The sequence below is a fragment of the Vulpes vulpes genome, chromosome X (assembly GCF_048418805.1).
Source record: "Vulpes vulpes isolate BD-2025 chromosome X, VulVul3, whole genome shotgun sequence".
Taxonomy (NCBI): domain Eukaryota; kingdom Metazoa; phylum Chordata; class Mammalia; order Carnivora; family Canidae; genus Vulpes; species Vulpes vulpes.
Window position 1 is genome coordinate 1,923,222 of NC_132796.1, and position 25,562 is coordinate 1,948,783.

General features: G+C 55.8%; 1 protein-coding gene across 1 annotated transcript in view; it reads right to left on the reverse strand.

The window, feature by feature from the left end:
• Window positions 1-23,708, reverse strand: part of PRKX (protein kinase cAMP-dependent X-linked catalytic subunit) — a 74,358-nt gene extending 50,650 nt beyond the window's left edge. Inside the window, exon 1 of the mRNA XM_025984630.2 lies at window positions 23,380-23,708. Within this exon, the coding sequence (XP_025840415.2) occupies window positions 23,380-23,545 (166 nt within the window). The 5' untranslated portion in view covers window positions 23,546-23,708. The remainder of the gene's footprint in view (window positions 1-23,379) is intronic.
• Between the last annotated feature and the right edge of the window lie 1,854 nt (window positions 23,709-25,562).

Genomic DNA, 25,562 nt, shown 5'->3' on the forward strand with positions numbered 1-25,562 from the left:
ACCCAAAATATAAAATCCCACTTCATTTATTTGTTTAATCTGGATATAAGAATAGGGCTTTATTCTGTGCCAGGGAATGGACTCTGACTGGGTCACAAAAAAAAAAAAAAAAAACTGTGTTCCTTGATCCCAGGGCAAGAAGGAGTCACAAAAGGAGTTAATGACAGGGGATCCCTGATGACTCAGTAGTTGAGCTCCTGCCTTCAGCCCAGGGCGTGATCCTGGAGTCCCAGAATCGAGTCCCACATCAGGCTCCCTGCATGGAGCTTGTTTCTCCCTCTGCCTGTGTCTCGGCCTCTCCTCTCTCTCTCTGTGTGTCTCTCATGAATAAATAAATAAAATCTTAAGAAAAAAAAGGAGTTAATGAGAGATGCACAGTCAGATGATAGCTACTCAGGTCCACAGATAGATGATGGATGGATGGATGGATGATAGATGGTTGGATAGATAGATGGATAGATGGACAGGTAAATGAATAGATGGGCGGATAGATGGAGAGGTGGTTGATGGATAGGTGGGTAGATGGATGGACAGAGAGATGGACAGGTAGATGGATGGATAGATGGAAAGGTGGATGATGGATAGGTGGGTAGACGGATGGACGGAGAGATGGACAGATAAATGAATAGATAGATGGAGAGATGGTTTGATGGATGGATGCATAGATGGAGAGATGGATGCATAGACGGATAGACAGATGAAGAGATGGATGGATGATGATGGATGGATAGATGGATATGATAAATGAGACAGATAATAGATGAATGAATGGAAACAAAGATAATAGCTGATGGATGGATGGATGGATGGATGGATGGATAGAGACAGACACATAGACAAACATATAGAGGATAGGCAAATGAGTAACATACAGATGGTTGATATACATACGATAGATGAGACACAGGATGGACGGATGGGGTGGGTGAATGGACAGAAAGACAAGCTAACTGGTAAATAGGTAAATAGATCATAGATGACCGATACATACATTGACAGATAACAGATGAGATAAATGAGATAGGTGAGAGATAGATAGGTGGACGGACGTGTAGAAAGATGTTAACTTACAGACACAGAGATACTAACTTACTTGTTAAGCCTATTTCCCAAACAGAAAATAAAACTTCATCAAAACGCATCTGGCAATAACCCGTCATTTCCGACTTTGTGTCCTAACAGCCACATTGGGACAGCAAAACGACTCCCGAGCGTTACGGCACACCTAGGAAAAGTATCCTGGGACTCAGGGTCTGTTGCTTCCCCGAGAGAAGGGTTCATGTTTCCATCACGTTGACGGCCATCGGAGCAGGGGCAGAGAGCCCAGTCGGTGCAGAGGACGCGTGCTCTGGGTGGGCACAGCCTTTAGACGCTTAACCACACGGAGCCACGGAGAGGATTAAACTCACCCTGGTCTCAGGCCTGACATGCACTCCAGGCTCCACCAATCCTCCGGGGTCTGGATGCCACCTCATCTCACCTGTCATCTGACGAAGGTCACAATTTTGACCCGGGAGCATCCCATGTGCAAAAATAAACCAGTGGAAGACAGAGCCCGTGTCCACCCCATCCTGGAATGGCCTGCACCCAGCACTGCATGCACGTGCGGAATAACAACATCCAAACAACAGCTCTTACAAAATACCAGCTGCCACTGGTGGGAGGGGAAGTGAGAATTGCTCCTGACATGCAAGGACGACACAGCCATGTCTGAGTCAAAGACCCATGTTGTTTGCCATCAACCCCGTCCTGCTCCTCTTCCTAACCTGGGGTGTCTCCTGAATTAGGATGCTCAGTGTGCTCTCGCACGGGCATCCCAGATGCGACGGAAACAGGGCAGGCACGTGCCAGGGGAGGGAGGGAGCGTGCAGGAGGCCTCGTCCCCCCGAAATGCACGGGAGAGAACAGCCAACAGGCCAGTGGTGGGTGGAGCAGAGCTTCCTAGCGGGCCTGCAGCGATGCAGGGAGAGGCGCACGCACATGGTAGTGCATGTCTTCCTCATGCACAGGGCAGGTGTGGGAAAGCACGCTTGTAAGGAGGCACCCCCAGAAGTGAGCGGAGCCCCCACGCCTGACCCATTGGTGGGTCGGCCACCATGCTCCACCCTGGGTTTCCAGGGAACACGTTCCTTCCTCATCCTTCCACACGGTGTGGCATAGTAAGGCACACAGGGTGACACGGGCGGTCTGTATTGAGGCGTACTGAGCACAGACCTTCTTGGGTGACCCCCTACGACGGGGTCTGGACTATGCTTCAGATCCAAGACTGCTGAGGATCAGACGTCCGTGTCCATGGACACAGATGCAGCAGTTGTGCATGACAAGGACTTGGAGGAAAATGATACACTCCTGAGTCACCAGGTGCTCTAGGTAAGGTGGTCTGAAGGAATGCAGTGGACTCATAACAGGAGGCTCTTGGACGCAGGTGAGTAACCGGGACACCCTAAGAAATCTGGGGCAAGCGGGGCCCCTTCCCACCAGCATACACCACACGTGCCAGGTGTTGCCAAGCACCCACCTTTACCTGGAACCCCCGGCAGAAAGCTCTCAGGGATCACTTCTCTCCTCCACCCAGCTCATGCATAGACTTTCTATCTCCCGGAACTGTCTGGATAGGAGAAATTAGCTCAAAAAGCTTTTAAAGCAAATGAAAAACAGGCGATTCCCAAGGAGGCCAACAGGATGCACTCTGCTGGTCATTAAAACATCTGTCCTCTCTTCATCGTCATAGTTGCTGTTGAAAAGGACGTCTCCAGAAAGATCCAGGACGCTACAATGGGTCCTGCAGGGTCACGGGAGAGGACAGATGCGGGACAAAAGGAGATGCATTTCACAGTTATGATTTTCACGATTTTTTTAGTGTGTGAACTATGGAAATGTTTCATGTCCATAATAGCAGAGTTTGTATGAAATGGATCGGTTAAGCGAAATGGATGCATTAAGTAATCATTGCAAAATACAGCTGACCCTTGGGAGGGTTAGGGGTGCCGACGCCCCATACTGTCGAAAATCTGCGTGTAACTTTTCATGCCCCCAAAACGTATCTACTAAAAAGCCTACTGTTGACCCGAATCCTTAGTTATAACGATGGGTTCACACATGGTTTATATGTTCTACGTGTCACTTACTATATTCTTACCATGAAGTAAGCTACAGGAAAGAAAACGTGACGAATAAAATCGTAGAGAAAACACATTTACGGTGCCGTATTGCATTTTTCGTAAAAAAATAATAATAACGAAGACCGTGTATAAGTGACCCCGCGGAGTTCAAACCCGTGTTGTGCAAGAGTCGACTGTAATCACTGCATCACAATGCATGAATTTATCATTGTGAAACTCACTTGTTAAAAAAAAAAAAAAAAAAACAACTCACTTGTTCTCTCTGGCATGTCCCCCTCCTGGTAATATCAGCAAAGATGATAAGCTACAATGAATGAAATAATAAAAGTCTAAAGCATTCAATTCTCCTTCAAATAGCCGAGTTTTAAAGTTATTGTTGGACTCAAGTATAGTCAGATTTCTCTTTTATGGGGAAAAAAGCCTTAAAAAAAATATGTGCTAATTCTGTGATTTAACATAAAACACGGAACTGGACCCTTGGAATCATATGGCCCGTGAACTACATCTCAATAAGCAAGCGTTACCGACAAAAAGTGTGCTTTGCATAATCTCGTGAAGATTCTTTTTTTAACCTGGAATATTTACTTCAAAGATCAGCTGAAAAGACTGGACCCAGTTCCACTCAGCCCTGGCTGGGGAGGGAGGGTTGTTTTGGGAGTCTGCTGGTCTAGACAGCTCTTTGTGTTTTTGTTTTGTTTTGTTTTGTTTTGTTTTAAACAAGTAACTCCCTCAAAATTGTGCTGAGTCAGGCAATATTCGATTTCACATTATGCTATTTTAAAAGATAAAAATGGAACAGACGTTTTGGAAACACCACTCTCCTGTTTGCAAATTTTTGACTGAATTATCCTCTCCCCCATCAAAGATGCAGAAACGATAACCACGAAGGGAAAAGAAACACAGGAAGTTCCCACCCGCCCCCAGCACTAGCAAATGTCCCACAAGGGAAATGCCTGGAATTCCTGGCTCGGCGTTGGTGTTTCTATAAGCATAAGTATCTGTAGCTCTGAATGTCCCTCGGGTGAGTCTTCATCGAGAACAAAGGTTGGTCTAAACACGTTCCCAATAAAAGGCAGCCAGGATACCACACAGCCCTAAAAACTGCATCCAGGGAGAGATGGAATGTGTCACAGTAACCCCTGAAATGCCCCCAAAATGAATTGCCCTTCAGATGAGGGTTTCTCAACCTCTGCACTGCTGACACGTGAGGCTGGAGGACTCACTGCAGGGCGTTGAGCAGCGTCCCTGGTCTCCACCCACCACACGCCAGGTTTGGCAACCCCACACCCGATTGTCACGACCGAAAATATCCCCTGACGTCGTCGGATGTCCATGGAGGTGCAGAAACACCGTTGGTTGAAAACCACTGCCAGCTGATTGATAGATGATAGATATACAGATGATTGATGACTGATTCATGATTGAGGATAGATGATGGATGGATGGATGGATGGATGGATGGATGGATGGATGGACACGCAGATGGGAGAGAATCTCTCCCACTAAGGCAGAGTATCCTCCACTCTGGCACAGCTGGCATCTAGGGTGGATCTGATGGGGCGTCCTGGGCACCTACTGGCAGGTGCTGAGCACCATCCCTCATCTGCATCCACCAGATGCCCTCATCACGGACCCCACATCTAGCTGTGACAATCAGTAATGCCCAGACATTGCCAAGTGTCCAGAATCAGCCCCCGTTAAGAATCACCACCATCGGGATGCCTGGGTGGCTCAACAGTTGAGCATCTGCCTTCAACTCAGGGCGTGATCCCGGGTCTGGGGATCGAGTCCCACATCGGGCTCCCCACAGGGAGCCTTGCTTCTCCCTCTGCCTGTGTCTCTGCCTCTATGTATCTCTCATTAATACATGAATAAAATCTTTTAAAAAATAAAAAGAAGAAGAACCATGACCGCATGGAGCAAGCACTGCCCAGTAGAACTTTCTGTGGGGCAGGAACCTTTCACATCCTCTGTCCGATGGAGTAGGCTCACATTCATGGGGCAGGGGGAAGGGGGGGTTACTGAGGCTGTAAAATGCAGCTCCTGAGATGGGCTAGTGAGACAATACTATTCCCCTATTCCACGTGGCCAACGGCTACCATATTGGACAGCTTTAAAGTTCCACCAATTCAGCTCACACTCCATTCTTGTATCAAGTGACAACTGCCAAGTTAGAAATAACCAGAAAACTCCATCTTTGACCACAAAGGATTTAGGTAGTCAGGGGGGATGAATGCGACGTCAGTCTCTGAATGAAGACCATGTCAATACAATGAGGTTCGGCATCCTGTCTCCCCCGCTCTCAGTATTTTACCGTGTGTCAGGTGCTCTCCACGACTCCGAAGCCACAATGAACAACATAAGGCTGGTTCCTGCGTTCACGGGGTTTAGTTACCATCGGACCAGAAAGGTAGACAGCAACCACTAATTATAATAGCTATAATAACGTTGCTGAGCTCATTTGGGTTTAAGGAGCTTATTCAGGTTTGATGACTCGATGAGAAGAAAAGAATGGAAAGAATGGAACTTGCCTTGGTGTAAGGGTCAGAAGAAGACATGTCCTTTAGAAGAAGTCAGGTTTCAAACAGAAACTAGAAATTGGGGCAGATGGAAGGCTATATTGGAGGGCGACTGGAAAGAAGGCCAGAGCCACCCAGAGAACCTGGATTTCGGAGGATGGAAGAAAACACTAGAGAGGACAGCAAGAGAAGGAAGGGATTGCAAAACCTTGGAGTGAGCTCTTCCTGCCGAGGGCAGCAGGAAATCACACGATGACACCGGGAAGTACCTGTGTGGCTCTGGGTTCTGCAGGCTTTTGTTTTGTTTCAAGGATGTCCCTGTCCTAGGAGAAGCCGGTGGGAGGAACGGCCAGGGTAGAGTGGATGCCCTGACACAAACCAAGACAGACGCCAGAGCCAAGGGTGACAAGCAGGACTGACAGGGAGATGCACAGCCAAGAGGATGAGCAGAGAGGGAGCCAGGAGAGGGAGGGTGGGCAAGACCGCAGGGTGGGGGCACGTGTAGGCATCTACAAGACAGCGAGGACACCAACACCGACCAGAAACCCTGGCAGGTGTGCGAGGGGTCTGCAGAGTTGTGTTGTTTGGGGAAAGAAGGTCCAACACTTCCATGTGGCACCCTGTGGACGTGTTGAGGATGGAGGGTGGAGTGGGTTGAACTGTGTCCCCATGTCGTGACCCCTAGTCCTGAGAACATGGAATTATTTGAAAACAGGGTCTTTGTAACCAAGGCAAAGATCTCAAGAAGAGGTCATCGTGCATGAGGGTGGCCCTAAATCCAATGGCAGGTGTCCTTGGAGGACAATGGGCTTCCTAGATTTCAGGGAGACATGAAATGGGGAGACATGGGCCCCCTCCACTCCCAACAGGCATTGCTTTGGAGACACGCCTCCCAATGCTCACTCAAGGGAAAGGTCTAGACCTGAGCTGTGCACCTGGAAGCCAGCAGCTCCACAGTGATAAGTCAAGTCTCAATCATGAACAAGATCACCCTTTGATTAGGGGGAACTTTGTTCTTTAATGATTCAAATTTTCAGCTATCTTCTCCAAACCTGTTTCTCTTTCACTTGTCACATCCTATTTTTGTGGATGGGAACAGCAGCTTCTCAAACTTCTCTGAAAACAACTCAAACTAAGACTTTTTTTTTTTCTTTTTAACTGTTTCCCGTGTTCCTCTTTTCGCATTAGTCAGTTTCGGGGGTGGGGGTGGGGCTGAGTTATTGGCTTTTCCTGGGATCACACGTCTTGACTTCTCTTGACGCCTCGCACAGTGTAACCCGCTGATAACCATCAGGTGTGTGGCCTCTTCCCGTGTAAGAAGGAGGCGGAGAGCAGAGAGGGTGACTCAGAGGGTTTCCGTGTGTGTGAGTGGGGCCAGGGGCTCTCACAGCGAGAGCCTCAGGACGGCTCCAGGCTGGGCCCCCAGGAGCTGCGTGCTCCCTCCCCACTTCTGTTTACCCAAACTCGGCACTGAACATCTGCGCTCGGATCCCCAGTTCCTCCTCGGCACCTTGATTACAGTCTGAACACCCTGACCTTTTCCTAGAGTTATTTGTAGACCAAGCTTCTTGGAAATGGAAACTACATCCCCCAAATCAGCCCTGCAGTTCTCTGCATAAGGGACGTGCTAATGACCGCTTTCCGAGCAGCCTAAATCGTGTCTTGGCACAGTGAACCCAGACCCACGTAGCGGTGGGGGCAACCACACTTGCAAGGGAGCAATGCAATTAGTAGGACTCAGTTCTGAACAAAGCGACCACTTCGCTTGGGTGGAGTAAGATGAAAAACAAACACCCAAGCTGCGTGCTTGGGGCACAGTGAGGCATTTCATTCTCGGCAGACTCGCTGGGGGCGCAGGCCTCATCACGAACCCGTCGCTGTGGGTGCTCAATCGAGATCCTCCGAGACCGGGTCTCTGGTTTAGGAGAGCAGATCTCAAACTCCCTGATCTCAAGACTTCTTTGGGCCAGACCTTCAGAAACAGATGGAGGAGGGTAACCAGTGTCTGTTTGCTTGTGGGCATCACTCTCTGGAGAGATAGTAACCATATTAGCAAGGAAAACAGAAATGTCTAAAACACGAGAGTGAGCAAGTTCACCCCGCTCATGGTCAGGGGTCATACGGTCACGGCTCAGGGAGCCTCCGGAAAGCACCACACGCCCAGGCAAGGGGGAGAGAGAGAAGATGACAAATTCTATTTCATGGTACCATGAACCTAGGCATGGCCCCACGGATTCCCCAGAAGGTTCTCCGGGAACCCCGTAGGTCCCCGGGCCCCAGGAGGAGAGCTGCTTTGGTCTCGGTGATGTTCTCACTCTGGGAACCCATCTTGCAACCAATAGGCTCTTCCAAGAGGCGTTAATGGAGTATTTTGCACGTGGCACCATTTTGCAAACATGAAGGGTCTGTATTTGGTAGAAAGGCTTCCATTTGGGGCTCTTAAGGGTTACCGCTTCCATTTGGGGCTCCTAAGGTTACCACCACGTTTCCTCCAGGACTGAAGGCACCACTGGACAACATGATGAAAATGAGCTTCCCCCCAACCAAGTCCCCATCCCCAGAGACATCCAGTTCCCATCACACAAGCCTCCTTCCCAAATGACTACGGCGCTCCTGCGTCTTCCCCCAAGAGGCTCCGGGAGGGAAGGGGTCTGGGGACCCCAAGGAGGAATGTGAGATTATCCCCCGTGTCCCTCAATGAGGGTAAGAATCACTCACTCATCTTCACACGATAGAGGTGAGCCAGAGACGTGGCAAGCACGTGGCGTCCCAACATCAACTGAGAAGATGAGGAGAGGGTCCGTGTGCTACATCCCCTGCTGGAGCCACCCAGCCTGTTCTCTACCTCAGCCACATCTTCACGCCAGCCCGATGGCAGCAGCTCCATGACAAGCCAGACCCGTTTGAAAGAACCACTACCCGCCGCCCGCGTGCAAAGTGAAGTTCAACGCCGTAAAAAAAGAAGGCCAACACCGCTGCTTTCTGCACCACTGAGCGATCCCTTGGCCGAACTGCTAATTTTATAAAAAAGCCTGCTTTACATTTTTTCTATCGCCGCGTGATGCTCGTTACAGGTCACGAGTCTTTTCTATGCTACGGATTAAGGCGTCTGGAATCCCAACCGTGGTGCGTGAGGCTGTTTCTAGAACAAAGACATTCCAGAGAAACAATCTACAAACCAGCTTTGGGAGCAGATCAGGGGACGAGCTGTTCTGCTCACTCATCAAGAACACTGGGCACCAAAGCTTTCGAATGGGAGGTTGCTTTCCTGTCACACAATGTGGCGGTCCGGTCAGGCTCAGGTCTCAAAATATGTGCCAAAACCTCAGGAATCATAGTGTTTTCAAGCGCCAGGAGGGCTGCCACCCAATCACCAACCTCCCCCCCGCCCCAAAATAAAGTCCTTTCATTCTATACGGGTGTGTGCACACCTGTGTATGCTTCATTCACTACTGGGTGCACATATCTCGCGGGCCCGTGAAGGCAAAAAGGGAAGCACGCCACAGAACAAAGAAGTAGGTCTGCAGCTTCCCGAAGGTCGGGAACCCTCACCTGATGATGCAGGAGGGGAAGAATCCAGACCACAGGGATGCTTGGGTGGCTCAGCGGTTGAACATCTGCCTTTGGCCCAGGGCATGATCCCAGGGTCCTGCATCCCTGCAGGGAGCCTGCTTCTCCCTCTGCCTGTGTCTCTGCCTCTCTCTGTGTCTCTCATGAATAAATACATAAAATCTTAAAAAAAAAAAAATGCAGAGTGCACAGCCACCTGCAAACTTCCCCACTGATGCTCTGCCGAGAGCATCCCAAGCTCTGCGTGCTAGTCTGTAGTCAATGCCTAGACTGCACTCAATCTGCATTGCAGCATGACTCAGCTTCTCCTTTTGAAGGAAGACAAGCCTCCTGGAACCCAGAGCAGTGGTCCCAAAAGGCAGCGCATTCAGGGGCGACGCACTTCTGGAGCAGGTGGCTGCTGCCTTGTGTTCTTCACGCTCACTTCCGGGCCTAGTTGGGCAAGGAAGAAGCAATCGAGGTGGGGATGGCGCGGAGGATGAGGGGAGCTGGAGCTGCATGAGCACCAGCTGGGACAGATGAAGCGTGAAGCCCACAAGACAGCACCACAACTTACGAGACTCAACAGGCCACAAGCTTACAATGGAGCAGATTCTGAACTCCCAACATGAGGCAGACCACCACTGGCCCGTAGGTGGTCTGAATGCAGGAAAGGATGGTCATTTCCTAGTTTTCCCCGGGTTTCAGTGTTGTTTCTTCCCCGGCTCTAGGCCACACTCAACGCGGCAGCCCGGAATCATGCTCAAAATAAGACAATTAAGAAAAAAAAAAAAAAACAGTGAAGAACATAGTATACCTACAGAGGAGCAAGTAACAGATACCCAAACAGAAGAACACATGTAAAAATCAGAGCCACCAAGGAAGCTGAAAACTCAACAAAAGCCTGTAGGAGGAAAAGTCGGGGAAAGAAATACCAGACAGGCAAGCAGAACAAAGAGCAAAACTGAAAACAGAAATCAATGAAATGGAAAACAGAAAATGGACAGAAGGGAAAGAAAAAAAAAATCAAACAAATCAGACACTGGTTGTTTGACAGGATCAACACCACGGATGCTCCCGAATCTGTCATCAAAATAAAATACTTAAGTGGTTCGGGATGGAGCAAAGAAAGGCCTTGGTAAGTGGCATCAGCTGATGACCATTATACCTGGGTATCCAGGGAATAGGCCGTCATTACCGGTTTTATTTATTTTTTAGTCTTTTTTTGTTGTTGTTTAAGATTTTATGTATTCATGAGAGACACAGAGAGAGAGGTAGAGACACAGACAGAGGGAGAAGCAGGCTCCATGCAGGGAGCCCGATGTGGGACTCGATCCCGGGTCTCCAGGATCACACCCTGGGCTGCAGGCGGCACTAAACCGCTGAGCCACCCGGGGCTGCCCACTGGTTTTATTTCTCTATGGGCTCTTATCTTTTTATTTTTTTTTTTATCTTAAGGTGTGATGGTAACGGAATTCATCGCCCAAGAAGAGGGTATTCAAGACAGTTGGCCTTCTTAACGCCCGTGCTGGATTTTCCGATCTCTGCAGAATGATCTCCTCTGGATTCATCCCCAAGCATTCAGCTGGCTCAGTATCCTCGTGAGGGGCGGCCCCACGACACGCCCACAACATGAGCACACACGGCCACCCGCGTGCACGCTCCGGGCACAGGCCCAGGCCCGCTCCTGGTGGCCCTCCCCACATTCAGCTCCCGGGGGTGGTGGGGGTGCCCAGGCATTACAAAGAGCTTCTTTCTCCAGAGCCCGAGCTCTTGCCCAGCCACACCCAGCCCCACATCTGCGCAGCCCTTTGTTCTGTGGAGTGGCTCCCAACATAATGATCTAACGAGATGAAATCATCCACCAAATTAATTGTCAACCACTTTAAAAGACCTCTCTGGGGGTTGCCCTGTGAACCTCTTTGATGAGCTGCTTCATCAAACCGACCACCTCAAGACCATGACCATAATGCCTGCTCGTGACACCTGCCCAAGACCAGGAGGCAGAGGGGGGTGTGATCACCTGGTGGTGGGACCCAGTGCACGTCAGCAGGGAGGCTGTGGGACGGTTTCCTTCTTCCGTTACCTGCTGGGGAAACCAGTATGGATTTCCAAGGGGGCAAGGGGGGCTAATCGAAGCCACCACGGAAGACACTGTAGCCAAGGTTGGTGTCGCTGTCAAATGTGAAACTGCCCAGTGAAGCCGAGTCCGGGATGCCCAGGGTCTAGCCTTGGCAGGCTGTCTGCATCCAGAGGGTTGGGGAAGTGCAAAGAGATGTCGGGAAGGTCCCTGGAGGCCCGAGCTGAGCTAAGGGCCTGGAAGGATTGCCCAGAGGTGGCCTATAGGAAACTCCCCCATGGGGACATGGAGGATGCAAAGGGCTGGGGGCAGGTCACACACTGTGAATCTGCGCTCAGCCTCCTCAGGGCACGTAGGGAGCAGGAGCAGCTGAGCCACAGGAGGAAGGAATCTGGTCCCTGGAATGCACCACGTCTTCTCCTACTCGACGGTACTGCAAATGCCAACTGGACTCGTATGCCAGTGCCCCGGCGGTGAAGCAAATCCGGTCCAGCCCGCCCGGCATACAATCGGAAGTTCCTCCCCATGAGGAGCTCCCAGAATTACCTGCTTCGAGGGTTTCCTTGTGTCAGTTTTATTATTCTTGCACACGCTATCTCGGAAACAAGAGCTGCCAAGTTCACTACACAAAAAAGTGCCTGTTATCGAGTTAATCTACAAGCTCAAGAGTCCTTGCAAACAGTCCTGTGTCTGTGTTCCTTATCTCGCTCCTCTAGGTGGATATGAGCTCTGCTTCCGGGGTGCCATGTGGCAACCCCGACGGAGGGTCACGGCCACCTGTCTGGCTGTGCATCCGGGGCCGGACGCAAGCCTCCTTCCGGAAGGTAAGGCTGTGTCACCCCAGCTGTGAGCAATCCCATCCCGGGGGCTCCTTGCAACAGGAGACCTGGATCTGCTCACCCAGCACAGCCGACGGGTCGCAGAGACGTGGCGACGAGTCCTCATACAGGGTTCCAGCCCGGCAGGGGAGGGCGCAGGTGTGAGCAGGTCACTTCACTCCCTTAACCCCTTGTCTCCCACTTCTGTCTGTGTCGGTCTCTCTCACGCACACACACTCACACCCAACTTTCGGCCACGCCCATGGCTAATCAGAGCTAGCATCCGTCCTCCAGACGGAAGAGCTTTTTACTGCTAATGCCTTGTCCGTTGACGGAAGTCAACGCAGCTGGAGAAGGACACGGGGCACACAAGCTGGAGCGCAGCCCGCGTCACCCACCCGACCCCACCCCATCCCACCCCCGTCTTAATGCCACTTCTAAAGCGAGGCATGCACAGCACATGACAGAGAGCAGGTGCCATCGACAGAATAACGGGCGCCTTCTCCTCAAAGGCGTCAACATCCCAATCCCCAGACCACGTGAGGACGTTAATGTACATGGCAAAGGGGAAACTGAGTTTCCAGGTGCTAATTACAGATGCTAAGTAGTTGACTTGAAATAAGGAGATGATCCTTGGTGATGTACATGGGTCCTTCCAAGTGTTAAGAGAGAGGTGGGGGAGAAAGAACAAGAGACATGGCCTCATGAGAAGGATCTGACCCAACTGCTGTCCTAGAAGATGGGTGAAGGCATCCTAAGTCATAGAGGGCCGGCAGCATCTAGAAGATTCAAGGAAAGATGCTCCCTTGGAGCCTCCAAAAGGGAACGCAGCCCTCCTAACCCTTCTTATTAACCCATCAACACCCACCTTCATGCTCCTAACCTGCAGTTGTGGGGCTTTAAAAATGCGTGTTGTTTTAAGCCACTAAGTGAGGGGTGATGGGTTAGAGCAGCCGTCAGAGACCAAGATGGGGAGAAAGTCCATGAGAGAGATCATAGCAGGAGACAAGGAAAGGTGACCTCGCAGTGGGCTCCCTCGGGGACCCTGCCCTGCACCCTGATTCCCTAACTCAGGAGCTAGCACAGGTGCAGGACTGGGGTGGGAGGGGAAGATGCTCAGCAGCCTCAAGACACGCACACCCAGTAAAGTTCAGGTCTACGAAACGGAATAAACTCCAAATCTAAGCAAATAACACCACCACCCGTCCCTGAAATGATGAGCCTGCATCATGCCTGGGAACTGATGGTCGTGATGGTGATGGTGATGGTGATGGTGAGGACGATGAGGGCGATGCCGGCTGTGGCGAGACGTGCTTACTTCCTGGTTGATGCACAAAGGACAGGAGACACAAGTGCTCAAGGCTGAAGCTCACCACTCTCCCCAAAGGCCGGAATAAAACACAACACACACCTGCCAAGCGCTATGGAGAAGCACATCCCGGGTGAAGGACCACCTCCACCACTGGGGGGGGGGTCTCAGCCTTTCGCTGACCCCTCCTCAAGGACTGTGTGGGGAAATGCAGGGTTGTGGAGCCAGGACCACACGCACCTTGGAACTATGCCTCATTTAGTGAACCCGGAGACCAGAGCTGGGCTTCTGTCCCAATCACTCAAGCCAGGAACCTGAGCCCCAACCCCATGCACCATGTTGGTTCTTAAATGCTCAGAGCCCCGTCCCCCTGGAAGGATAAGAAAGGCGGGTCATGAAACAGGGGTGAGACATAGGGACAGAGAAAAGATCAGAGGACACTTGCCTTGTTTAGTGACTTCTACATGGGTGTTGGGTTTTGGTTTGGGGTCACAGGAAAGTGTTAGAAGTGGGCGGTGATGATGGTCGCACAACAGTATGAGTTACTTAATGCCACTCAATTGGTTACAATGGTGAATTCTACGTGGTATCAGTACAATGAAAATATTCTGGGGCAGCCTGGGTGGCTTAGTGGTTTTAGAGCTGCCTTCAGCCCAGTGCGGGATCCTGGAGACCCAGGATCGAGTCCCACATCGGGCTCCCTGCATGGAGCCTGCTTCTCCTTCTGCCTGTGTCTCTGCCCCTCTCTCTCTGTCTCTCATGAATAAATAAATAAAATCTTAAAAAAATATTCTTTAAAAAATCAAATAGCATTAGAGAGTTGGTGGGGCTGTCCCACCACCCAGAATGGTCACTGGAGGTGACTTCCCAAGACACAGAGGGACCAGGATGCACATACACCACGTCACACAGACATCACAGCAGATGGGATGGAGGGTCGCCCTTCTCGGTGGGGCATGAAGGCGATAGATCCATGTGGTGCACCAGGAAATCCGCCGACACATGCGGCCTCCCAGAACCAGGAGCTGCACCCAGCATGGCTCCCCTGTGCAGGGGCTATGCCTTTTCGAGGGATAAAGAATACCCCCTCTCCCACACACAATTTGGTGAAAGGTGCTACTTGAGTGAACGAAGAACCTTGAGAGCAGTTGCACTCTGCTGGGCACCACTTAAATGCGAGTCTTGACACCTGTAGGTGACGGTTACAAATGAGCAGAGAGAAAGAAGGGGTGGTTGGTGGGTGGTGATGCACAGGAGGAAGGCAGGTGGAGGTGTTGCCAGGATGAGCAGAGGTGGTCCTTACACTAGTACCATAGTCTTCTGTCCTTGGTCAAAAAGGATCCTGCTTTCGGCCCTCCAAGCTGGTCAGCCAAATGCACCTGGGGTGACCCTACCGGGTCTTGGCACTACTGGGTCTTGGCAGCTCCCAGGGCATGGAGGTAGCATCCATGCATTCAAAGTCTCACAGGTGTAACGGGCTGAACTGCGTCCCTCCCTCACAGAAAATAACGTTGACGTCCCGATCTCCAGGACCTCCAGACTGTATCTGGAGATGGATTCCTTAAGGTAAAGTGGTGAAGGTAGAACGAGGTCACTGGGGTGTGGCCTTATCTCACAGGACCGGTGTCCTCACACGGAGAGGAGATTAAGACACAGTCACGCACAGAGGGAAGACCATGGAACGACACAGGGAGAAGATGGTGTCTCCACACCAAGCAGAGAGGCGTCAGGAGGAACCAGCCCTGGCCACGCCTGGATCTTGAACTTGCAGCCTCCAGGAGTGGGAGACAATAAATGTCTACTGTTGAAGCCGCCCCATCTCTGGTACTTTGTTTCTCCGAGCAAACCCACAGAACAGGCTACACCCAGTGTAGTCTCATCCATTCCATGAAATACTGGTCATAAAAAAGAATGAAGTCCTGACACATACTTACTCTACGGATGAAACTCAAAACATCATCCCGGACGAAGAAACCAGTTGAAAAAAAAGGCCCTGTACTGTAGGATCCCACTTACAGGAAATGTCCAGAAGGGGCAAATCCATAGAGACAGAGTATAGATGGGTGGTTGCAAAGGGCAAAGGGAAAGGGGAGCAGCGGGTGATTGCTTAACGGGTACAGGGCATTCTTTGGGGGCTGATGCAAGTGTTGGATACAAGGGATGGTCGCATATGGTGGATGTGCTAAATGTCCCTGAACTGTTCACCGTAAAACACATTTTACGGGGGCGCCTGGGTGGCTCAGCAGTTGAGCTTCTGCCTTCAGCTCAAGCCATGACTTTGGGGTCCAGGGATGGAGTCCCACATCGGGGTCCCCGCAGGGAACCCTCCGCCTGTGTCTCTGCCTCTCTCTCTCTCTGTGTCTCATGAATAAATAAGTAAAAATCTTTTTTAAAAAATCAAATAATGATTTTACATTACGTGAATTTCCATGAAAAAGCGTCACGGGCGTCAGAAGGGATGGTGACGGTAGACAGAATGCCAGAGATAGTAGATAAGTGGTAGGATGTGGGTGGGGGTGTTGAAGGGAAGGTGCTGATGAAGGTGGTGGTGGTGGTGGTAATGATGGGGTTGGTGAGCAAGATGGGAGGAACCGGAAGGATGTTGAACAGGGAGTAGTGATGAAGGTGGTAATGAGGATCATGATGATGGGATTCGTGACAATGGCCATGGTGGTCATGATGGCCATGATGATGATGCTGGTGCTGGTGATAAAGACGGGTAGAAAGTGGTAAGACATGGGCAGGTGCTGACCAGAAGGCCGTGACAAAGGGGGTGATGACGACGATGATGATGGGGTTGGCGATGGTGGTGATGGTGGTCACGGTCATCATGGTGACGATGGTGATAATGATGATGGTGACCGTGATGACGATGATGCTTAAGATGATCAAGATGGTAGAGGAGGTCAAGTGTGGGCAAGTGACAGGGTGAGGCATTGATAAAGGTGACGGTGACCGTGTTATCTTCTCTCCCAAACATGACCCCTTCCAGAGCCTTCCTTGTGCCGCCCAATGGTAGAGTCAACTTCCCGTTGATGCAACCCGCAAACCTTGGGGTCGCCCATGACTGTTGCCTAAGTCTCTGTTATAGACACAACGTGTGTGCGTGTCCCCGCAACACTCATGCCTTGAAGGCCTACATCCCAGTGACTGTGTATGGACGTGAACCTCTCAGGAGGTAATAAAGGTGAAATGAGGTCACGGGGAGGCGCCCTCATCTAACAGACCACCTACAAGTGTCCTCGCAAGAAGAGGCACCAGGGAACGCGCCATCTGTCCTCCGTGCGCTTGCACCCAGCTGAGGACACTCCACAGGCCCTGCAGGGCAGCTCTTGCGCCTTCGTTTCTCTGCTTGCTCCGCCCCACGCCGGCCACGGCGACCTTCCCAGAGCTTCTAGAACATGTCCAGTGGGCTCCGAGGCTGCCGTGCGGCTCACGTTCCAGAGCAGCAGCAGCAGCACCGGAACCTTATGAGGCATCCAGAGTCTCTGCACCACCACCCTCTCCAGGTAGGAGTCAGAACGTCTCCAGGGTGGGGGGTGGCCGCGCATGTTCCCAGCAGCCCTCTAGGGGATGCTGAGGCTGCTCAGGGTTGAGAACCAGCCACTCTGCCCATGGCTCGCCCTCTCCTCATCAACCTCGGGCCCTATCAGCGTGCCCCTACCCGCCCTCCGCTCCGACCCCCACCAGGCTGCTCCATTCTCCCCCAGACTTCCGACGGCCTTCGAACCAACCAGCAACTGGACATGTCGCACGTGGTACCCACCGTCCCATAAGGGGACGTCAAGTGGAGAAGCAGAGCCCCGTGCGCAGTACCCTAGAGCATCCCGCAGCCAGAGAGCAACCTGGCGGGCAGTGGCTGCTCAGCGATGTGCGGCGTGAGCGGGGACAACCGCCGACCGACTGCCCGGGGCCCAGGAGTCTCCCAATGTAGGCGACTTAACGGCTTTCCGGGGGCCAAACGGGGACACACCAAGCGGCCTGCGTACAGGAGCAGAAAGAACAGATGGAGGCATGACACACGTACACAGGACGTCCCCGGGGCCCCGCGCTCCTGGGGGAAGGCAGGACACCTGCCCAAAGACATGCAGCTGCAGAACAGCCCCACAGACGTGTCTGCCCCCCATGGGGCGCCTCATTCCAGGGCAAGAGGCGGGAGCACCGTGGGTGAGGAGGAGGAGGACACAAGGCAGCAGCGCAAGGCCGGGCCGCCCACAGGGTGCACACGGCGCGGAGACAGATGGCAAGCAGCCCCCCAGGGGTGGGCATCCTTGCAAAATCAGGGACACGCCTCTACTGTGCCTGGCACCCGGGCGGCTCCGTGCATTAGGCGCCTGCCGCTGGCTCAGGTCGTGACCTCAGGGTCTGCAATCGAGCCCCATGCGGGCTCTCCCGCTCCCTCTGCCCGTCGCTCCCCCTGCTTGTGCTCCCTCTTGCTCTCTCTCCCTGTCAAATAAAGGCGTTCGGAAAGGAAGAATGAACACCGCACGTCAAGGCTCAGAGGGTTAAAAGAGGAAAAAAAGAACCGAAAAGGCGAGTCTTCACATGGCGTGGCGGGTTGTGACACCGTGGTGGCTTGAAGAACCTCGGGGGAAATACAAAGGGAACCAGCCCCACCGTGTCGCTCCCGGAGCAAAGGTGGTTTTCTGAGAATTGGTGACACATTAATCTCTCCGAGAGAACACAGCGGTTAGGAGCGTCGCCGTGCACCCAGCCACCAACGCTGCTGGCACGCAGGGCACGTCTGTGGCACACGTCGCCCCTGCCCGTTTCCTCCAAGGACAAAAGCGGCCTCCCAGGTTGTCCCCAGCCGTGGAGGAACTGCCCCAGGTCGCACACTGGGGAGCACCCTCACGGCGCACTGTCCTCACCCGCGTGGGTGACCCAAGCGAGGACAAGGCAGGTGGCCCTGGGCAGACACGGGGACTGGAGCGGGACGTCACACCCGCACATGCCCGTGGACTGGATGTCTACACCCACACCCCGCCCCACCCCCGGTTTCACATGACGAAGCACCTGCTCCCGATATCAAGGGATGGACATTTGCACGTGGGGCTCTGGGACGTCAGCAGGATGAGGTCATGAGAATGGGGTGCCCTGCGATGAAATGGGTCCCCGTGTGACCCCCGGCATGCCCTACGTCCCTGCCCGCCTCAGGAGCACACAGCAGGACGGTGGCCCCCTACCAACCAGGCAGAGCACTCATCAGAACCCATCCCTGCTGGCGTCCTGACCCCACATCCTGACCCCAGAGCTGTGAAACTCTGTTGTGTAGGAGCCACCCCGTCCGGGCGTACGAGCCACGGCAGCCCAACGTCGAGCCTGATTCAACATGGCGCCCCTTGGTCCATCCTGGATTTGCGAGAGAGAGTGACAAGGTGACGCGGACCCGGGGTGCAGGCCTCGCCCGGCTGCTCGCTGCGCAGGAAGCGGATGGGTGCGAGGGAGCAGAAGCAGAGGCAGCAGAAGAGCAAGTTGGGGCTGTGTCCCATCCTCGAGCGGGAGGCCACGGATGCCCATGAACCCTTGGCTCTCCTGGGTGGACCCCAGCTGCGTGCGCTCTGTAGGTTCAGGTCGCCCGCAGTAGGGCTGCCACCCCGTGGGGGCTTCACACGATGCCCTCCCGCTTCTGGAGACCAGATGTCCGAGATGCAAGTAGGCTGGTCCCACCAGAGGTAGGTTGAGGCAGAGACTCACTCCCAGCGGAGGCTCCGGGGAGGGTCCCTCCTGCCTCTTCCGGTATCTGGGGCTGCAGGCATCCCTGAGCTGGTGTCCGCGTCCCTCCCGCCTCTGCCTCCATCCTCACCCTTGTCCTTGGGTTGAAGCTCATCCTAAGCAACGGACTTGACCTCAATCCTTAACTAATTACCTCTTCAAAGAGTCTATCTCCAAATCGGGTCCCATCTGCAGTTCTGAGAGGGAGAACACGAATTGGGGTGGGAGGGACCCTACCCCCAGGACACTGGCGGTCGTGTGCATGTGTTGGCTCATCACGGGCTCCTGCGTGTTGCCTATTTTTTATTCCCACTTTGGCCCCATCTGGCTTCCCCATCCCCTTTTTTCTCCGCCCCTTTGAGCAAGGAAATGTGGGCTCTGCATCTCCTCATTTTTCCCTTCCCATTGGACCCTCACGCCCTTGGACATGGCCAGGGAGAAGGAAGCAGCGCTCGTGGGGATGCAGCACACAGAACCGGTAACTCCGTGGAGACACGAAGCACATTCCGGGTCACCGGGGGCTGCGGACGGGGCATGCGGGGTGACCGCTCGTGGGGACGGGACCTCCTCTGGGCCACGACGAGGACGTTTTGGACGTCGATGGAGGTGGTGGTCACACAACTTTCTAAAGGAACAACACGCAGCTGGAGGGCCTCACTGAAAAGCCGTTTGCTTCCTTGGACATGAATTTTCTAATGTGCAGGACGTCTGCACTCGGGGATACGCTTTTTTCCCCCCAAATACATCTGATTTCTGAAGCTCCTGGAACGCCGTCGAACGGAAACCACTGCTCCCGTGCGCTTGCAGGTTCCGAGCCCATGAAGGGCGGACCGGATCCAAGGGTGATCTCAAGTTTCTGTGCATTGGGAAGGAACCACCGGCTTCCATTGCTATGTCTACACGGCGCACAGGGCCGCTCATTTATGGGCACAGCCCGACGACAGTGAGTCCGATTCCAGTCCTTCTGGAGGTGGATATTTGAGGATAAATAAGAGCCCGGGTCAGAAGGAGTGAAATCGGGCCGATGTGGGGGGACGAGGACCTCAGCAGAAAATCCCGTAGGTACGGAGGGAACTGCAAATACTGAGTATTTCAGAACAAACCGTCTATATGACCAGTTATTGGTTACGAAGGGCTCCTCGATCCTGAGGAAATACGACTGCGTGACGCACGACGGTGGATACCTGACAGGTGTCAAGCGCAGGCCACTAGCCTGAGCAGAGGGACGTCGTTCTGTCCCCGATGAGGGGGCGTCCGCCGCCAAATAAATGCACATGGTAACGCTGCACAGCAGGGCGCCCAGGTGCACAGCACAAGCTCCAAGCACGGGGTGGCCCAAATCGGGGCGCAATGGACGCGGCCTATGCGGCGTCAGGAGGACGAGTGTGCAGACGGGGACGTCGTGGTTCCCGCCCTGCGCCAGGAGGTCACCACGGAGGCACGCGAGGCGTGGATTCCGGGATCCCCTGCGCGCCCATAATGACTTCAGAACATGTTATTAGGCCCTTTAACAGCGTCTTGTCCGTCATCAGCAGACGGACCCAAGCGCCGCCCCAGGAACCCGAAACGCAGAGAAGGGGGTTGCAAACCAGCTCCTGCGGCTCCCAGCCCATGGTTCCCGAGCCAGGAAATGATCCTTAACCGAGACGCGCCCCGAAGTCGCTTCCCTGCTCTGACAGGGGCCTTCACCTGTCGTCGCAGCCAAGCCGGCCGGGATTCCTTCCCCACCCACGGGCGCCCTGGCACAGGGGAGCCACCGAGACCACCCGACCCTGCTCCCCGCCTAGGACCTGGGCCTCCCGGGCCCCGTGGAGTCGCCGGGCACCGTGCAGCCGGGTCAGCAGGCCCGAGCCTGCGTGTGCACCTGCTGCGTCCCACCCGCACAACCGCATCGGCCTCGGGGCGGGCGCCAGCGGGACTTGGCTGTCCTGCCCAGCATCCAGGCGGAGGTGTGGGGTGAAAGGCACAGGAGCGCACGCATGGGTGACGAACAGACAAGTGTTGCAAGCGCACGCACACGGGTGAAATGCAAACGCGCACGTGCGAGCAGCGTGGTCTTGGAGCCGGCCATGTCCTGCTGCCACAGATCCTTCAGGAAAAAAGCGTCCGGACCCCCGGGAGCAAGTGGGAGGGGGACCCTGTGGGTCAGGCACGGGGCAGGATCGGCTCGGGAGGCAGATTAGTCTCCTGGGCTAACTGCTTGTGGTAAACTTGGATCAGTATTGAAGAAAAGGCTGGGATAAAATACGGCGGAAAAGGTCACCAGAGGGGCGCCTGGGTGGCTCCGTGGGTGAGCATCTTGGGGTCTCGGGATCGAGTCCTGCGTCGGGCTCCCTGCATGGAGCCTGCTTCTCCCTCTGCCTGTGTCTCTGCCTCTCTCTCTCTCTCTCTCTCTCATGAATAAATAAATAAAATATTAAAAAAAGAAAATATCGTCAGAGCTGCAGAGCCGTGCACACACACACGCGTGCACGCATACGGACCTGGGTCTACCTCCCTCTCTCACACACACACCTGCACCCTGCAGGTCCGAGCAGGTGAACCTGCGCACTCCGGCCCTCCCTTCACACCCTGGAAGCCCACAGGAAGTTCTCCTTGCACAAGCAGCATCCTCTTCATCAAGGGAGACGAATGACACGTGGAAGGAAGGACTCGCCCTCCCCCGCGGGCCCCTCTCAGCTCCCAGGGGCGGCGACATTCTATTTTTAAGGACAAGATGACTGACTGGCTGGCCTGCCCGGGCCCCCTGGGGCAGCGCCCACGGGGCAGCGCCCACGGGGCCCCACGTGACTGCAGAACCAGAATAGGTGGCGGCGCCTCCCACCCGCCTGCCCCCACCCCTCCGGCCACCTGGCCCCCCGCCCCGGCACCTACGACAATACACCCGACGATACACCCGTGTGTGTGCCCAAGACAAATACAATCGGCGGTGCTGCGTGCCAAGGGACGGCGGGTCCTGCACCAACTTTCCATTGTTCGCTGCTGGTGTTTCCACCTCGTCCTGGGGCCACCGCACGGGCTGGGTTTGTGTCCCACCCTGCAGTCCTGCGGAGCGCAGCCAGCTTTTCAGGGAGCCCGTGTTGGTGGGGGGGGTGCTAGGCAGACAGACACCGAGACAGGGACACAGCAGCAGGAGGAGGGTGACGGGGAAACAGAAACAGAGAAGCCCACAGAGGCACAGAGGTGCCCCCGCCCCTCGTCTTCCCCAGTGAGGTCTCCTGCAGACCCGCCCCCAGCCAGCTGCACCCCTGCAGGCACACCCCCCTGAAAAAGAGAAGTGTCCCTGTGCACTGGGGGTTGGTTACCGGCCGCCTGGCTGCGCCTGGGGTCTGAGTAAACCCTAGGCCGTGACCGTGAGCCCGGCTTCCTGCTGCCCTGCCCAGCTTCCTCCTTTGCAAAAGAGGGGGTCGGGGACTGGGACGCCCCCCTCCCAGGGACAGCCCTGCCCTGCCCTGCCCCTCCGGGCTGTGCAGCGGGTCCCCTTCCCTATGTGTGTTTCTGGCCCCAAAATCCCGTCCGTCCCGGAACCGGGTTGGCAACAAAGAGCTGCTGAGAAGCCACGGCAGGTTGTGCCCACATTCGGAACTGAGCGCCCACCTGGGGTGCGGCTCTGGGGGGATTCAGGGTGGAGGATGCAGGCAGGGGGCAGGGGGGCCAGACACTACGATCGCTGATGTCCCAGCGTGAACAGCTTCGAAAGCGGAGGACAAAAGGAAAGCAGTGTGTGATTTTTTTTAAAAAAATGCCAACTTTCAGACGCCCGGGAGGAGCAGCCCGCAGGGTGTTGGGAGATGGGTCCTGTATGGGGAACGCTGCCCCCCCCCCGTCCGTGCGCCCCCCGGGGGACGCCCGGACACCTGCCTCGCCAAGCGCGGGGTGAGGTCTGCAGTGTCCGGGAGCGCACGGGGAGTGTGGGCAGGAGGAGCAGGGCAGGTGCCTCTAGGGGCCCCCAGGGCGGGCAGGGCGGGTCCCCAGTACGAGGTGCCCCCCCCCCTGGAAGTTGGAGCGCGTCTGGGGCGCACAGAGAGCACAGACAGGGCTGGGGGCGCAGGGCAGTTGCACCCCAGGAGACTCCAGGGGCGACGGGCGTTGGGGAGGGTGTCGCGGGCCGGGGAGGGCGGTGAGCGTGCGCGCAGCGGAGCCCCCAAGGTGCGGGGGCGCAGCCCGGCCCCTGGGGGTCCCCCGGAGCCTCCCGGCCCCGCGCGGGCAGGCGGCCCTTTGTCTGCTGCTGCGCCCCTGCGGCCCGCGCCCCGCGCGCCCCACTCACCCACGGTGGCCAGCGTGTCGAAGTCCTGCAGGCGGTAGGCGGGCGGCTCTGGCGAGGGCGCCTCGGGGCTCGGGCAGGGCAAGGGCGCGCCGTCGGGGGCCTCGGCTGCGCGCTCCGGGGGCGCGGGGCCCGGCGCGGCCGCCTTGGCCAGCCCGGGCGCCTCCATGGGGGCGCGCTCCAGCCCGGGGGGCGCGCGGGGCCGGGCTTCCCGGGACGCAGCCTCGGAGGGCGGCGCGGCGGCGGCGGCATCAGCGGCGCCCACCCATGCGCGCCCCCCGCGGCCCGGCGCGACTGTCGGAGCGGCGGGGACAATGGCGGGGCGCGGGGCGGCGCTCGGTGCAGCCGCTGCAGCCGGTGGGAGTCGCCCGCGGCCTCGGGGGGCGGGCCCGGGGGCGCGCTGGGCGGGGGCAGGGGCGGGCGCGGGGGCGCGGCCCGGGCAGGCTGGGGCGTTCATCCCCCGGCCGCCGCCGCTGCGTGCGCGCTGCTGGGGGGCCGGGCGGACGCGGCCGGGGCGGGGCCGTGCGCTCTCCGGCCCGCCGACCCGGGAGTCGCCGGCCCCCCCCAACACCCGCGCGCTCCGCCCCCGGATCCCGGAGGGCGGCGTGGAGGAGGCGGCCGCGCCCCCCCGCGCGCTCCCGGGGCGCCCCGCTGAGGGAGGGGGGTCCCCGCCCAGCCAGGCCGGACACCGCGCTCTCCGCGCCCCCGCCCTGGAGGCCGGGAGGCGGGGCGCGCTGGCCACCAGGAGGGCGTGGCTGCAACTAAAGTAAAGTCCAAAAAAAAAAAAAAAAGAAAGAAAGAAAGAAAAACATCCAGTGAACCGGGAGCGAAACGCGCACGGGCCCGGCACCGGGTGTAGCCAACAAAAACCCGGGCGGGGTCACCTTCCTGGTCTCCGCGGGGTGCGCGAAGGGGGCACGGTGATGCCAACATGCCATTTGGGGAGGGGCGCACGGGCACCCCTCCCGCTGGATCCCTGACGCTTCCCAAACACCCCTGATCCAGGGCGACCCCTCCAGCGCACCTTGCTCGGAGTCCCCCCAAACGCTCATGCTTCCAACCAAAGACCGGCAGACGCAGGTTTAAGATGCAGGACCGCGGCCCCCTCCCCGAAAGGCAGCGCGCGCAGCTCGGTGGGCCACCGTTTTTCGACACACACACCCAGTTTGGATGAGAAACGCAGGACGCCCCAGATGCATTCGAATTCCCGCCGCTCCCGCCGTGTAAGCACGCCCCAGCCCGTGTCGGGTGTACTCACACCAGAGATGACCAATGCGTATCTGACATTGGAATGTAACTGGACGTCCCGTGTGTTATCGGGTCACCCTGTCCCCGGGCATCCGGTGGACATGCAGGCTGCAAAGGGTTGGCCGTTCCCAGTTGCTGGCCCGGGGACCACACTTTGAGCTGCTGGAGGACACATGGCCTCCCACGTCGCCTCCCTCCTCCTTCAGAGGCGGCTCAGGGACTCAGCCCTTGGAGAGGGTGTCCTGCCCCTGAGTCCTGGGGTTGGCGAGGGGGCGGCCTGCCCAGAAGGCTACGCGCCTCAAAATCACAGCTGAAGTGTGTGATTGCAGACAGCAGGCCGTGTGTGCCCCGACTCGACCAACGGGGAGGGGGCCACAGGAAACGGGAAGGGGGCTCTGGGTGCGGTCCTCGGGCCTCTGGGCTTCAGCCTGGGCCCACGCGCCTGTGCTCATGGTGGGTGGCATGTTCCCCGGGCATTAGGCCTGCAGTCTGTGCTTGTTGCCAAATCCTGAGCTGGAATGCAAAAAATGCGTGCCCTGAGCAGGCCCCGTGCTCCGCGCTGGAACAAGGAGGCGCTCTGGCCACCAGGCCCTGTGTGGCCCTGTCCTGCTGAGCCACTGGGGAAGGGGGACTCCCCCCCACCGCCCAGACCCCGGGGGTATGTCCAGGCTCCCTTACCACCCTGATGCTACTAGGTAACTCTCTTGTTGGTCAAGCCGAGGTCAAGTAGGGACGTGCTCCCCCTTGCCATTGCACCCAGGCAGAGAAGGTTACAGAGAAACTCAGCATTAAAGTCGGGGTTGCAGAGCTGACGGGACTGACGCCTTCCTCCCCCACCCCTGAGACTGACCACATACCTGCCTCTTCCTATAAATATCCTGGGCAGGTGTCGCAACCTGGCCGTACAAAGCAGCTTTCATCTGGAAGGATCATAAACA